At 40.5% G+C, this 16933-nt stretch overlaps 1 protein-coding gene across 1 annotated transcript in view; it reads right to left on the reverse strand.

Annotated features, from left to right (window-relative positions):
* Nucleotides 1-15277, reverse strand: part of TM9SF2 (transmembrane 9 superfamily member 2) — a 26459-nt gene extending 11182 nt beyond the window's left edge. The window contains exons 1-11 of the mRNA XM_080575927.1: nucleotides 14925-15277; nucleotides 11569-11636; nucleotides 10366-10459; nucleotides 9597-9724; nucleotides 4772-4901; nucleotides 3161-3285; nucleotides 2145-2256; nucleotides 1490-1569; nucleotides 1287-1395; nucleotides 1025-1157; nucleotides 664-783 (exon numbers count right to left, since the gene is read on the reverse strand). Of these exons, the coding sequence (XP_080432053.1) occupies nucleotides 664-783; nucleotides 1025-1157; nucleotides 1287-1395; nucleotides 1490-1569; nucleotides 2145-2256; nucleotides 3161-3285; nucleotides 4772-4901; nucleotides 9597-9724; nucleotides 10366-10459; nucleotides 11569-11636; nucleotides 14925-15062 (1237 nt within the window). The 5' untranslated portion in view covers nucleotides 15063-15277. The remainder of the gene's footprint in view (nucleotides 1-663; nucleotides 784-1024; nucleotides 1158-1286; nucleotides 1396-1489; nucleotides 1570-2144; nucleotides 2257-3160; nucleotides 3286-4771; nucleotides 4902-9596; nucleotides 9725-10365; nucleotides 10460-11568; nucleotides 11637-14924) is intronic.
* Between the last annotated feature and the right edge of the window lie 1656 nt (nucleotides 15278-16933).

Below are 16933 nucleotides of genomic sequence, written 5' to 3' on the forward strand. Positions count from 1 at the left end.
AAGATACAGAATGGCATGTAAACCCTAAAATAAACCAGAGGGTACAGGAACAAACTATTTAAGGTTAGTGGGCAGGCCTTGAAATGATGGCTAGCTGAAATGAGTTGAGGAAAACAGTATCAACCAACTACTGGCAGGTGCCCAAACACCACTGGGTTGCCACAGCTACAGAATATCTAATAATTCATTCCCACCTCCAGACCGATAAGCACCATTCTCCCAGAAATGGCACTAACAAAAAAGAGGTGGCAAAAAATTTAAGGCATGCAAGAACAGAGGTTCACCATTTGGAAAAAAAAAGTGTTACCAAACAACATTGACAGCTACAGCTAAAAGGAAGTTAAGGGTCCCCATTCCTCCATCCATAGGAAAACATAACTACTAAACTATCAGCAGTAATTAGTATTAGTAAAACTGAATTTGTTCCTAATTCCATAAATACATAGCAGCAAGAGCAATCCAAGGCCTCCAGGCATGATACATCAGAACTGCTTTAACTACGTCAATATTCTATATGTATTTTCTGTTACGGTAAGTATATTTCTCCATCTTCCCTGAGGTAAATTACAAACCATAACATAAAACAAACAAAAGAATCGGTTCTATGATGATAATTTACTTTAATGAACTTCAGCTCTGTCATTTTAAATAACTTTTACTTACATTTGTAGAATCTGGCAGCAACATAACCTGCTGGAGTTCCAAGCAGCACCCACAAAACTACAGCACAGGTCATAAGAGCTCCCCGGTTAGCAGGTGACAAAAATCCCAGGCAAGCAAAAACTACAAAGCAGAGACGCACAATTTCAGAAATTAATTACACGTTTGACTTAAAGCCAGTACAACACTCAGTGTACATGGACTTTAAGATAAAAAGTTGTACATCCGCTATCAGCTCAGCCGTTTTTAATCTTTGACTTTTAAGAGATTTCTAGACAAAACCATACTGTTATTTTAATAGTACCATGCAACCAGCAGTGAAAAGCTCTCTACTAAGCTAATTCCCCACAACTTGATTACTTACACAGCGTAACAAAAGTCATTATTAAGATCTGTGTGCCAGAGCCAAGAAAAACAGACAACAGCATTCCTTTTCTTGGGGGCCTGAAAATATCACCATGAACCAGCTTCCAGCCAAATTCTTCCTGAGCATCCTCCTGTTAGGGAAACACACCTATTTTAAGATGCTAGATTGCTTCAAAATAGCAAAGATTGTCACAAAAATACTTTCAGCTGAAAATAATACATAATCCAAATGCATTTTAGGATGCACGTTTCAGACTTACGGTAGAATCCATCTGATTGTATCTTGCAATGTCTTTATGCAGCGTCCTCAGCATAATCATAGCTACCATTCCAGACAGAAAAAGGACAATCACCAAGGAATTCATAATGCTGCATCGGTTGAAAAATGACAGTAAGTCATTACTCAAATTGCAAGGTAAAAACAGTTCATTACAGTACAACTGAAGATAGACTTCCTTCTCACCTAAACCACTGAATGTGAGTGTGAGGCATGGATTCCAAAATATAATCCCATCTTGATGCCCACCTTATATTTTTTTCTTCCTTAAAGAAAAAACACATCAGTTTCAGACCTAACCAGCGCCCAACTAAAATTTAAAGTTGATTATCATACAAAGCAATCTTAAATACCATGATTAATTAAAAAAAAAAATGTTGCATTGATCAGAATACCTCAAAGACTGCGTTTCTTTATTTTCTTCCAGAGTAAACATGAAAAAAATAGTGCCAATCAACCTGAAAATTACTATTAAATAAACCATAAACACCAGTGTCAATGAATAAAGATGGCCAGCTGTTTTTCTGACAGGATGCTATTTCAGTATTTTACAACAAACAAGAGCAAAAGCACTTTCCAGTAAATTTTTTTTTCCAGACTATCTAGACAGACATGGAAAGAGTGATTCTTTTAAAAGCCACATATATCTTTTACAGGGTTTGTGGGGAAGTATGCAAAATATATGCTTAGGTCCCAAGACACTGCCAATATTCTAGTTCAAATAGTTTCTAAAATACAGGTTTACTATTCTGAAGTCATTTTAGCTGTCCGGCTTTAAAACTGTTATTATTAATACAAGTTTATCTTAAGAGGAAACTACCACAAAAAATTTTCCACTCACTTGAAAAGAAACTGAGTATGTGTAAGCAATTTTGACTTCTCCATTAGCCTTATTACTTATATCCATAGGAACTCCTGAACAGTCAGGGTTGTCTGGATGAGTATGCTTGTAACTGCGGGAAGAAAAAAACACAGAAAGAATGCTCCTTCACTAACAACACTATTAAAGATATCCTTCATTCATCTTACACAAGTATCGGTTTCCTACACAACTTTTCTCTTACATATCATAATATACAATATATATCGTTGTTCTTAATGCCTCATAACTGTCAGTTCATAAGGAATGCGTCACAAGCGGAGAACTTTTTGACACCTGAACTTTTTAAACAAACATTCTCTTCTAAAAAGAGAACTATAGAATAATTCACTCTCTAAAACAGAATGCTATCAATTAAAGAAGTGTGAATACTGCCAAGAACCTCCACAACACAAAAAGTTACAACAGAATTACTAACTTCTGCCAAATAGGTATCAGGAAAAAAAAAGTACTTTCATCATGAAGCTGGACCAACAATGCAACAAGCTCAGTTATATCAAGATGACAAGAAATAATAAAAACAGACATCAGTTGTGGAAAGGCCACAGAGACACGAGAACAACTGACTAGTGTACTTGAGAAAACATCGCATTCAAATCCCAACTGCTGAAGACATCAAATGTCGCACTCTAATTACTCCTGCCTCAGGCACTGAAGGCTTATTCTGTCACAAGACAGAATGTTCTCCAGTAGGGAAGGGAGGGCTGCTTTACTCAACGCACACTGTTTCCAGCTTTCATTTTATCTTTTTCCATCCAAATAGGAAATTGTGCACAAAGATCTATGGAATTCAGAACAAGATGACATTAGACTGTCCTACATTAGACTCTCCTACATTAGACTCCATCAATCAACGGGAAAGCTAACCCACACGCCACATACCTGAAAACATTTCTGACTAGCAACACAACTCCAAAACAAAGCACGTATCTCAGGATGGACCACTGTTTGAGGACAACTTAGTTCTGAATACTAACCTTTTTGGTTCAAGTTTAGCAGCAACAAGTCTTGCTCCCAGAGCTTCATTTTCCACAACATGGTAATATATTTTTATGTCAACATGATTGAAGATATAAAAAGTATCTTTTTCATGAAATTCTGACTGGAATGATTAAAAAACATCAATAAGACATACAAAAGCTTTACACAGAAATTTACAAAAAGTAGTTTTAGACTGCATTCAGATTTCTTGTCATGAAGTTCTTTATAAGATGAATGCACAATTCTAGGAAAACAGACAGAAAAATTAACGCTAAGAACTACATTTTAAGAGCAGAACTTCACTTTGGATGACTGAGGAATCGAGGATGTTACATTTTATTCAGCTGAAGTAGCAAACTGAATAGATAGCTATGCAGCAACTTTCATAACCAGAAGTGTTTCATAAACAAATAGCTATTTTAAAACAGCGTGTATTTTTCACAGATTAAACCAAACCTCTCAAGAAAGACAATGCAAATAATTGCTGTCTGTGACAGAACCGCTTCCACGTTTGAAAAATGTGCAAAGATGCACTGCAAGCAGCAGCCAAAAACTCTGAATAGACATTTCAGGTGATGGGACATCAGTTTGAAAACTAGTCCATTAAACAAGTTATTAAACCAAAAGCTCTACGTCTACTGAAGTTCTCCAAGCACTTCTCCAAGGTTCTGTCCCTACCCCCCTTTCTACAAAAGGCCCTAACTATAAGGTTGCTTTTATAGATAGTGTTCTTCTACAGTCCTTCAATTACTCCTTTAGAGACTATTTTCCTTTTTACTAAAAAACAAATATTTAAACAAGGTGAAAAATATTGCCAGCTTACTTTTTAGATCATAATTGTGTTTCGAGAAATATATTTATAAAGAGTATTTGAAAACAATTCATTAAGCAGGAAAGGAAACAAAAATAGAAACTGACAGGAACCGTCATCTTTGGTAAGTTCCATGAAGTGGTAGGTAAAACCAAAAACCTCAGGTTCTCGGTCAACTCTCCATGGAAGAGGTCTGGGGAAATCTGAAGAGACCGTCTAGGTTTCCTAATGCATTCTTATTTCCATAATGCTTACAGTGCATTTATCTGAACCTCCACCAGTTAATCCAAAAGACCTGTCTCTCCCACGAGAGGCTTAATTCACTCACGATTCTTGTATTTTGCCTTCTTTTATTAGCCCATATGGTTTTAGGGAAAACAATCCTTCAAGAAGTATTAATTTCCATGCAGAGATACAAACATGTCTATGAAAACACTTCTATCCCACAAAAACATGAAGTCCAAGCCTTCAAATGTTTGCACTTCATAGCCAACAAAGGACAACACATTTTTCTCCTCCTACACCCTTCATATATAAGTGCCATGCACCTTCATCTCTTCCCTCTATCTTTTTGAGCCCTCCTGTATTACACAACAGAGGAAACAATTCCTAGACAAACCTGGATGAGAGTTACAAATTGCAGTATGTGCAGAGGTATCAAAGCACTTGCCTAGATTTAGGGAACAAGCGTTCTTTTAAGATAGTGAAGACTCACCACAGAAATATGATATAGAAGAAATGCAAGTTTTTAAATTAGCAAAGAGAGGATACTGAAAAAACAAACTCATAAACATACGTTAATAACACAGGCATCTTTTGGACGGCCATCTTCTGTAATATAACAGCCAATGGGAAAACCAGGATTGCAGAACCGCTGGCCATCTTCAACATCATAGCACCAGGTCACAGGCATGTTGTCCACAATCCTGTAAATTACACAATGACATTTCACAATCTTTTAACATACACAGTGTAATGCAAATAAAAACAAATTCATCTAACATTGCAATATTCATTATTGGAAGACTAACGATAAGAATAACATTTCTTCCAGATTTTAAGCCACGGAATCCAGAATCATACCACAGACTGCCACTCTAATTTCCAAATTAGATATAAGCATGTCACTGTTCAACCTTTTTTTTCTTTCAGAAAAGAATTTCTGCACAAGGTGGGTAGAAAATAGGTAGCTTACTCGAAAAACATTCCATTTACTGGATTAGATTCTCAAGCCCCCTTACATATATAGCCCAAAACATAAAGTTCTTACACTGAAGATACAAGAATTAACTGTTTTTTTTTTTTTTTTTTTTTTCCTGGAAAAATAGCCCATATCATATATTAAAGCAGCTAAAATGAACCAGATAATTTCAAGTTTCTTCAAGACAAAACACACAAAAATGTGCTCACACTATTAATTCTCCATCTTTATCGTTGCTCTTTAATTACAAAACATACCTTTATTTTGATTGTTTAAAGTTTTATTTTGCATTAAAATATAAGTTTTGGGGTTTTGTTACATGTGAATTTCTGACCACTGACCTCAATTGCTGTTCCCCGAGAGCATGTAATATTTAAACTAGATGCTTTACACAAGCAAAGAATTGTAAGCCACCACACCACTGCGTGGTGCAATGTTTATCTGCTGCATTTATTATCATCTCCTAAGATTTACATTATCTAGAAGTCCTGAGTCCAGTAGGTTTACAGTTCAGTTTCAATGGAAAATTTGTAGAACTCCAAACCTCTGTGAGGACTCACAGAAATTCACAGAATGGTTTAGGTTGGAAGGAGCCTTAAAGATTACCCAGTTCCAACCCTTCTGCCATGGGCAAGGACACCTCTCACCAGACCAGGTTGCTCAAGGAAGATCACATCCAACCTGGCCTTGAACACCTCCAGGGATGGGGCATCCACAACCTCTTCTTCCTAATGTCTAATCTAGATCTACTTTTTTTTTTTTTTTTTTTTTTTTTAAAGTTTAAAGCCATTACCCCTTGTGCTATCACTTCAACTCCGCAATGAAGAGTCCCTCCCCAGCTTTCCTGTAGCCCCCTTTAGGTACTGGAAGGCCACAATAAGGTCACCTCCGTGTCTTCTCTTCTCTAGACTAAACAACCCCAGCTCTCTCAGCCTTTCCTCACAGGAGAGGTGCTCCAGCCCTCTAATCATCCTTGTGACTCTTCTCTGGACTTGTTCTAATAGGTCCATGCCCTTCTTATGTTGGTGGCCCCAGACCTGAATGCAATGCTCCTTATCCACTGAACATCAAATCAAATTCCAAACATCCATCCATCCAGACAAGGATGTTGCATGGGACCATTACACAATAAATTGTAAGACAGTAAGAAACAAATATAATCCAACATGCTACAAATAGTACAAATGTCAAAAAACAAAGATAATACTTTTAAACAGAGAAAGACACTCATCATGCTTCCATCTCCCTTTGTAGAAAAAAAAGTAGTAAAAATGTGTTTGTTATGAAGTGTTTTAACCAGCTGAAAGATAAACCCAAAAAGAAAATCAGAGAAGATTTAAAATTCAACAGCTTCCCTTAGAGCATCGTTAATTGCTCCAAGATATGTTTTTACAGGTCTGTTACTAAAGGACACACATGAAGACATGGGAGAACAGCTTTTTGTGCATTGCTAAACCAAAAAAAAAGACATCCCACTGAAACTTAACACTACAAGTTTTTGTAAACTTTATCAAGCTGTTATTCTTTACAATTAAATATCTCACAATTACAACCACTAGGCTACTAATGTTAAATACCTGATAAAGCCTCACAGGTACTTCTTAATACCTAATAAACCACAGCATTATTACTTCAGACAACAACAAAGACCTACTTAAGGGACTACTTAGCATCAGGAAGTCTGCATCATCTCTACCGTTAGCCAACATACAGAAATAAGCAGCAATACTGACTCGTATTGACACAACGGAAGAAAGTTAAGAAAAGTCCTTCCAAAAACACAATTTGAAGGTTCTCAGATTCCAGTCTCTCGCAGAGCTGTAAACAGCAGCAGCAACAACCAAATCTGACTTCACCACGCTACTATGGGGCACAATAAAGATGCTGATTAGGAGCTATTCCAGGTGCAGATTCATTCCATTTGGTTCTTATGTGGACTCTTACTTCCCTAGTGTATGCCAGAGGTGGTTCTTGGTTTTGCTAGCACCTTCATTTCATAAATCAAAAACCAGGTAAAGCATTAACCTATTGCAAACAACTTTGGTTGGGATAAAGGTTTTCCCTTGCATCTTCTGCAAAGACGTCCTAAGCTGCCTTCAAGCTGCAGTGCTGGAACAAATTGATAATTTAAGAAGCAAATCATTTTTCACAGTTAATCTTCAAATTTAAAATGACGTGAAGAGATTATACACGAGGAGCAAATATGCTCTACAACAGTTCTTACACGTCTCTCAAGAACATCTGGTGATGAACATTGTCAGCCAAGATATCAATCGAGCTGTTGAGTCCAATTCAGCATGTCAGTTACTAATCTTATTAAGTGGCTGTTAAAACCTTAGAAGTACTTTGCACCATCTGTGTTCCCCAGGAATTTTACGACACATGGAAGCCCGGTAATAAAACCTCTACTAAATCCTCACTTGTGCTACCTTGCCAATCCCCGTACATCATAACCCTATACCACACCCCTGGACTGTGCTACCATTCATCACAAAATCCAGCCACTTCCACTTTGCAGAGCTGTGGCTGAGGGTGGGGGGGGCGGGGGGGTACTATTATTACCGTAACAGACATAAACAGGGATTCTTCATGCCACTGGTTCTAAAGATCCAGGGCAGAGACCTAGCACTTCCCCCCTTTATTTTTTGCTATTAAAAGAACCAAGAATCTAAGAACAGCGAGTACTCTAAATTTAAAGGGAAGTTTTCCCACTAAAAATGGAACTACATCTTGCTTGAATCAAAACAGCCAGTGTGTTTACATATACTTTTTAGCCTGTACCACTAAGTATATTTGTAAACCAATGTAATCAGAGGGGGAAGAAAACATTCTACAATAATTTTGTGTGATTAGCTTTCACAGTTCTGTAAAAAATAAAAAAGTTTCAAAGAGTGAAAGGGTCACAGCCCTGGGAAATTTTTCGTTTACATGAATTTTCATTTATACGCTAAAACATACACAAACTTTAAAGGTTAAGCCTTAGGCCACACCAACATGTATCAGTGAAATTCAAAGTGATGCAAATATTATAAGCACATGCAATATTTAAAAGGAATATAACCAAATGAAACATCTTTGAAGCTTCACTTATTTCAGCACTAGACATATACACTCCAAATCAATGCAGAAGTAGCTGCACCTTTCAGAGCTTTTATTTACTCCCTGGTTCACTCACGTAAACACACAGCTATTATCTGCAAACCACTCTCACCTAATCTATCAACTTCCAACTTCGATAATTTTCAAGAAGTTTCGAAAAAGATTTAATTCAGTGAGCCATCATCTATCCCTAAACATGCCACATCAGCTTCCAAAAACAGCAGGAAAAGCACTCACTGCCTAGCCACTATGGGGGCTGCATTAAATACAAAGAAACAGTGTGGAATTTGAGAAACATTTAACGATGGAGGCAACATTCACCATCTCACCTGCATTTTTACTAATACATGAAAACATTCTGGCTATAATGTCTGGGCAATTAGTTACGTTCATGTATTACTTCCGAAGACATGACAAAGTAAACAACTCTGACAATTTAATGCTTAAGTTGTTCCTTCTACGCTGATACCCAAAGGCTGCTATCAGCGCAGAACACCACTATACAAATACAGATAGCAAGGATGGATGTTCCTAACGTCAAGACAGAACCTGTAGATAGATAAGCGTTTCCCAGCTCTTGCATACCAGTGCAGAGCATAGGTAAATCCCAACTGAAAACAAGCACCAGATTCATCATACACCACGAATGCCCTGCCCCACCCCCTAACGCCTATTAGAAAAGAACCTCAACATCCAAGCAGAAAGAGTCTCAGCATGTTCCAAGGTAACCCAGATGGTATAAAAACATTTGTTGCAGAGGGACTGAGGGAATAGAAAAGGACCAAGTGTTTGTGTTCCTCAATTTTAACAAATCATCGTCACTGGCCACCATTCATTTGCACATCCTATAAGAAAAACACACTTTGCCTAAAAAAATTCCTCAGAACTGTTGATCCCATCTCCCAGACACAACACTCCAAGGAGAGTGCAAAGGCTCTTGAGGAGAACAGAGGCAACAAAGCAATAGAATGGAGGTGTCTCAAGAATTTTCTCAAACTCAGGCAGGATTAACTTCTACATTTACAGGTACAAAGAAACAGCAGTATTTTACAGTAAGCAGACAGGCAGCACAAAAATCACACACTGTATTTGGGAACAGATTTGCTTCCATGAGATAAGCACTCTTTCCTGGTGCTTGCTCTCTTCAAGCAAGAAAGAAATTAAGACAACAAACAAAACAACTTTTGCAAAAACAGCAGGGTAATGGATTTAGTGCAAATACCTACTGTTGAATCTGCATTAATATGCAAATACGAAGCGATAAACTAAATTAATTATCACCAACACAGCCTAACCACTTTATGAATCGATATCAACTTACCAATGATGTTGATAATTCAGTAGCATGCTTTTTTTCAAGAAGTCTAATTTCTGCTTATCTTCTGGCTTTTTGGTATCATATGTCTTTGTACAAACAGATTTACATGTCTCCTTCTTGTTGAATGTGAACTAAGAAAATGAAATACATGTCAGCAAACAAATTATTAAAACGGTTGTATAATTTCAGAACGTAACAAGTTTTCCCACATACATTTATAACTGTCTACACACTAATATAAATAAAAAACAAATTATCAAGACAACGTATATTAGCATTCCAGAGGAGGATTTCATATTGGCATGTACAAGATCAGAGGAGGGTTTTTACAGAAGTACACTGTTAGATCCCTGCACTAAGAGTTACTTGTTATCAATTAAAATCTTTTTTTTTTGCAACAGTTCAGCAGACAAATCATTTGACCTCACAGCAGCAACACTGTCCCAAGGCAGATTCAATGGAGAACTTTCCCTCTTACAACATGTGCTGGAGAAAGTGAGAGTTTCAGACAGGCTGGCTATCGCCATTGATGATTCTTCTGCTATACAGCTGCAAAACATTCAGACCTCCACAACATAGCTGGCCAAAGCTTCATGATGCGAGGTATAAAGCTACAATTAGGTTAAACTGACATACTTCATTATGTGGAATTTCAGATGTTGAAGTTCTTTGAGAACTTTGAGCCCTCGTGAAGAGGATCTTCAAGTTTCTAATCTCCTTTGGTTACATCAGAACATAAGTATTACTACAAGCCCCTTGGCAGAGAACAAACCCTGTAAGGAGACGGTTCTATCCTCTCTCCAAACAACACTTGACCAAGGTTTTCAGAGGGACGCTTCTTTCCTTCTGCTTGACAGAAATCAAACCTGAGTTAGAAAAAAAGATAGGAAATAAAGTGTTTGCAGATGCAAGTGTTAAACCCCATACAGTGCCCCCAAATCAACACGCTCATCAAAAGGAACTATATAGTTTTCCTTCCAGACAACGGTTTCTTACTTGAATATACAAAGCGTAAAAACCACAGGCCCCTTTGGGGCATGGGGGGTTGTTACAGGACAGGACAACAAAACAGTCACATCTCTTCATCAGATATTTCAGAACTCTGTATAAACAGGGTAACACAAAAGTTTCTTTGAGTTACAAGTTTCCAATTTGTACAGGAATTTTAGCCAGGAATTAAGTCTTCACATAGAGTTTCATGACAGTCGTGAAAGAAAAGGACATAAGCCAGATTCTTGGGGGGAAAAAAAAAAAAGTAGACAGCTGCTTTACAGTAAGTGCCATTAAATAAACAGGTCATTACACGTTCATTCATCAAACCTTTTGATAGCATGTCCTCCAAGTTTTTTTCCAATCTAATTGCAAATATACCACATTTGTGTTCATTAAATCACAGATATAACTAGTGCTTGATCTCTTCAATACTAACAATCAAAGTATTTTTCGAAGCAACAACTTTACACAGTTGTACCAGGCACTGACATGTTTTGTGCACTCCTATGATGTGTATCTATGTGTACCTAACACTCATTAAGACAACTGATGGGAAGTTCACACCTCGTTACCACTTCATTCGTTTGGCTATAAGCTCCTAAAGACAGCAGTAATACTTTGATCTATAAAGTGACAACTAATGCAGAAGAGTAAATATGGATGTAAATAAGTACGTAACATTAAGTTACTCTAAGGAGTGTTTTTCGACCTACATGAGAGCCTATGAATCCATGCACTACTTCTAGAGAACCTGCAAAGAAAACTGAGAAAAAGGAAGCAAAACAAACAAACAAAAAACACATTCATCCCCTTGTTGGAAATTCTAGGAAAGATAAACAAATGGACATTCCTCACTGGGAAACTACCATATCAAGACACTGATAACACTTTTCAAGTAAGTTTCACTTTTTCAAGATAAAATAAATTTATCTTACTGGAAGAACTGACACCTAAAATGGTCTAAAGAGCATGATATACTTACGCAGTATATTCATAGGGAAGGACAGACTCTACAGAGTCAAGCCTGTTCACAAACAGCTCGATTCCAGACTGCAAGAATCAAGATAACCAGTGGTTATATTTCAACAGTTCTGACATACATACACATGTGTTTATGCACAACGTGTAAAAGTAAGGCAAACAAAAGCCGCAAGCTGAACACATAACATTTGTGCAACTGTACGTCTTGAAATGCAGAATCTTGTACAACGAATAATATCTGCTGAGACCGTAAGTTAAACTATCTAAGCATCAAAAAACCAGACCATATGACAAAAACACTGTGAGGCTAACGTAAGAATTCAAATCACAAGATAGAAAGTTTATCACAGTTGCCAGAGTTTTAGCTTAACATAGTAAGCTCAAGCTGTATTAGTCATCATCATAACTTTTGTGTAATAAGTCTTAAAAGGGCATGGATAAAAGTATGGATGAGATCAGTACTTCTCCAGTAAGCAGACTGGTGCACAATTTTCTTTATGTGGCAGCTGAAAACTCAACGAGGGGGATTCAAACAATGTATTCAAACTAATGCGTTATCTTAAGTTTAAATAGAAGCTCTTTCCAAAGAGAAAGCAAGGATATCCACATTTACCTGCTCATAAAAGTTTATCAATAACTCCAAGAAATTCTGAGCACGAACCTGAAATGCTGTGGTTTCAGACTACAGTTTGGCAGTCTGAAAGGGAGCAAGACCTCTCTCTTTCAACAGCAAGCCACCTATTTTCTCACCTGAATCAACAGGAGAGCCTTTCCTCCTTTTGAAAAGTCACTCGCATTTAGCCAGAACAAGAAATTCTGGAGAAATAACGTGGAATTGATCACACGTCTCTGTAGCTCAGACGCTTCAGTCAGGTACACTGCACCTGTCCACGTGCAAGTCAGGATGCGGTTCCAGGAGAGGGAGGCAGCCGAGAGCTCTTATGTTGACTCACTAAGTAAACACATGTTACTGCTCCTCTTTTCCCTGCCCTAAGCCATGCCGACCTGCTGCTTACCCGTGGCTCATGCTCTCTTGTCATACCTCTGTAAGCTGCTGCAAGTCACTAACACTGCAGAAAACTAGCCTGGTAAAAAGTTGGATAGTCTCCTGGCACGTTAATAAGCTCACGTAAGGATTTAACAAGAAACACAGCTAGAACAACACAAACAAAAACACCACATTACGCTGAGAAAGACAGAAATGAAATTTCACTTGCAGCGGCAAGGAATTAGACTGCCTCTGCTGCTCACAGAACCGTGGCCTTAGATTACCTACTTGAAATTGCCAGAGAAAAATTACTTGAACGCTCCAATTTTCCATAAGAAGTTGCATTGGTTTTAAATGGCAAGGTTCTGGTAGCAGACAGACTGCATCCTCTGCGAGCAGAGCCCAGCAGCTGCCCCATGTCAGATCAGAGCTGGCTCCAGACGGCTCCAAAGGGAGCCACCGCTGGCCAGGAGCAGGTGGATGTGGCCTGGAGGAGGCTGCGGCCCATGGAGAGCCCCCGCAGGAGCAGGCCCCGGGCCGGAGCTGCAGCCCGTGGAGAGGAGCCCACGCAGGAGCAGGGGGCCTGGGGGGAGCTGCCGCCCGTGGGGGACCCGTGCTGGAGCAGTTTGCTCCTGGGGGATGGACCCCGTGGTACGGAGCCGTGTGGGAGAAGTTCTCGAAGAGCTGCTGCCTGCGGGCAGCCCCCGCAGGAGTTACTCATTAAGCCTGCACAGATCACCTTCCATTTCTGACAACATTCCAAGCAGAAATAGGAAAAAGCAGCCAAATTGAGTTTGGCCAAGCAGGTTAGTTGACAGCTTAGGGGAAGGTGGAAAAGTCACAAGTCTTGTCATCCTTGTGTTGCTAGCTAGCTGCCCCACTACCAGCACCACATCCCACCTCACCTAGAGAGAGCAGGGGATCCTTACAGAAGGTGACAGACAAATGGGACCATCTGCAAATCTGGTCTGGGTACCTAAATCCTCAAGTAAGGGAGAATTCCGTGTTATCACTGAAATGACAATCCTAAGAACTCAGCTGAAACATGGGAAAAAATAAAGCCACTCGAGGAAGCTTAATTTCACCCACTTACACGAATATTATAGCATAGCAATGATCTGATCGCTTATTATCTATTCCTCACCAGTCACTGGACTAAATGGAGAGAATTATATCTGAGGAACAGTTTAGACTTATCTGTATGCCTATGCCTCACTTAGTACATAAATTGGCTGGCACGAGGCAGAGGAATAACAAGAGGTGGCTTATCTCAGAAACAGGCTGTCACAATAACATGCCTGTTGAGGTTATCCTAAAACGTTCAGCTGGCCAACGGTGGTAGATTCACATCGACTGTCTCATTTCACATTTACAAAGTGATAAATTCTCAGGACATGGATTCAAATATTCTGCAGACAATGCATAAAAGAAAAAAAAAGTAAACATGTCTAATAGAGACCATCGCATAGATGTCTCAGGCTGGATGAAAAAGGCAGCAGGCAGCATGTTTTATTTTACTTAAAAATCTTCTGATGTAATCCTAGCTTGAAACAGGAATAATTCAAACACAGCAACGTTTCTGAGGGATGCTCTGAAGAGCAACAAACTGCAGCTGGGAAGTCTTAGCCTGTATTTAAAGAAAAGTTTCCCCAGGAAGGTAGTACAGCACTGTAACAAGTCATGCACAGAGATGGTGGATGTTCCATCCATGTAAGTTTTCAAGGTTTGCTAAACAAAAGCAGAGCTGATCTGGTCTAGTGCTGGCAACAGCCCTGCTTCAAGTGTGAAGCTGGCTTATGGGACCTCCTGAGCTCACTTCCTAACTGTTTCTGGAATCCTATAAAAGAACATCCCCAGAGTGTTTCGATACTACCGCAGAAACAGCATGGAAGCAAGCGAGGAAACCCACGGTTACGCGTTTAGTAAGGATTTGGGTGGTCTGAATCGAACGACACAGTCGAGAAAGAAAGGGAAACTATAGCACGAAGGCCCTAGCAGCTGATAAAGTCAGAGGAAGGCATCTACCACAAGCACGTGATTTAAAGAGACGTTCATCCCGAGGAACTGGGGAACACTGTTCCATGTGGTACAGAAGCTGAGCGAGCAGGAAGCCCGTGGCCATTTCCAGCAGCAACAAGACAGCGTACGCCATAAGAGCCAGCGGTCTTGAACCTTCCTGAAGGAACGGCCAGGTGTAACTTCCATCAGGGCAGAGGAAACGTCTGAAGCAGGGGGGCAAAGAGGGTTTTCCGCACCGAGCCCCGTCCCCCAGCCCCCTCACTGCCACCTAACCGCGCGACGCCGGCGTGACAGGAGCTGTAACCCCCCCCCGCCCCTCCCCGGTCCCACGCCGCCCCCCCCCCGCTCACCTTGCACTCCGCCGTCTCCCTGTCGGCCTCGCAGAAGTTGACGGGCGCCAGGCCCGGCAGGTAGAAGGCGACCGCGAGGGGCGGCGGCGGCACGGCGGCCGACAGCGCCAAGGCGACGAGGAGCGGCCGCAGGGCCATGGCGGGGCGGCGGCCGTTAGGGTGAGGGGGCGGCCGTTAGGGGAGGGGGTGACGGTTGGGGGGGGGGGGGGGGGCGCGCGAGGCGGGGCGCTTCCCGCGGCACCAACGGGCGGCGGCGGCGGCTCGAGCGTCGCCCCCCGCCCTCCGCGGCCGCCGGCTTCCGGCTTCCTCGCGCCCGCGACACGTCACCCCCACAGCGCCTCGCGGCTTCCGGGCGGCCGAGGCCCCGCCCGCCACCGTGGCCATGGCAACGCCAGGCCCGGGGCGGGGCTTCCGCCTGCCTTGGTCATGGGGGGGCGGCACGGGGTGCCTCTTAGCTCACTTCTGGTTTATTTCTTACTTTTTATCTATGTATTTACCTTATTTTATTTTATTTTTTTATTTTATCTTATTTTATTTTATTTTATTTTATTTTATTTTATTTTATTTTATTTTATTTTATTATTTTTATTTTTTTATTTTATTTTTTATTATTTTTATTTTATTTTATTTTTATTTTTATTTTATTTTTATTCTCATTTTTATTTCATTTTCACTTTTTACTTTTATTTTCTTTTTAATTCTTATTTTGTTTCTTGATTTTATCTTGATTTTATTTTGATTTAATTTTAATTTATTTTTTTATTTAATTATTTTTATTTTTAACTATTTATTTTTATTTTTTATTTTATTTTAGTTATTTATTTTTTTAAATTTATTTTTTTTTTCAGTGGATGACCCAGTTTTTGAACCGAAGGTGCGAAGTGGCGCTGGGTGCTGCAGGATGCACAGGAGCCATGCCCCCTTCCCACCCCGGTGCCCCTGCCTGCCTTCGTGTGGGACAGGCCACTAAAAGTAAACAAGAAACACGCACAGAAACCCCATAGAAGGGGCAGGCATAGAAACACAGTCTGTATGCCCTCTATAGAACGAGCAGTTATAGAAACACAGTCTGTATGCCCCCCAAAACAGGAGAAACACACACAGAAACCCTATAGAAGGGGTAGGCGTAGAAACACACAGCCTGTTTGCCCCCGAAAACAAACGAGAAACACACACAGCCTGTTTGCCCCCGAAAACAAACAAGTGAAATACACACGGTCTGCATGCCCCCTATAGAAGGGGCAGGTATGGAAACACAGACGGTCTGTATGCCCCTAACAGAACGGGCAGGCAAACACACACAGGCTGTTTGCCCCTGAAAATAAACAAGTGAAACACACACACTCTGTGTGCCCCCTATAGCAGCCATACAGGCTATTTATACAAAAAAGATATGCTTTGATAACAGAGAAGGGACACGGCTCAGATCCTTGTTTGACCTTTCCTGCCGTCCTGCAGCGCTCCACCAGTTCAGGTTATTTGTGCAGCTCTGGAAACCCCAAGCAACGGCCTCCAGGGAAAGCTTGCATTTGTAAATGTTGGGGTGTTTCTGCTCATTTCCTTGATTCTCGGGGTATCTTTGAGCTCCTATTTCTTGAAGGGCTTGAGGGGAGGAGGGGGTGCCCCTGTGGTTCGCAACCTACCACACAGCCTCGGTCCTTAGGCAGGTAAGGGATTGCTGGTCGAGCTCATAGAGCGGGTAGGGAAGGGACAGGGCTGGCTGAAGGGCGGTCTGATCCACACTCTGCCACACGATGCGTGGGCACCTGGGGCAGCCGTCAAGGATGGACACCCAGCAGGATGGGCCAGCAGGTGGGTGACTTCACCCAGCACCTACCAAACGCAGCGCTGAGCACTTAGGCCACATAACGTAATCCTTAGGTAGGGCTATTTTAATTCATTTTTATATAGTTTCTACATTATGTAAGACAGTTCCAGCTTTATATAAATATATGTTAATTTATGGCAAAAATACTACATATTAGATATTTATGATCTCTATATATTTA

This window comes from Anser brachyrhynchus (genome assembly GCF_964034855.1).
Source record: "Anser brachyrhynchus genome assembly, chromosome: 1".
Classification (NCBI taxonomy): Eukaryota; Metazoa; Chordata; class Aves; order Anseriformes; family Anatidae; genus Anser; species Anser brachyrhynchus.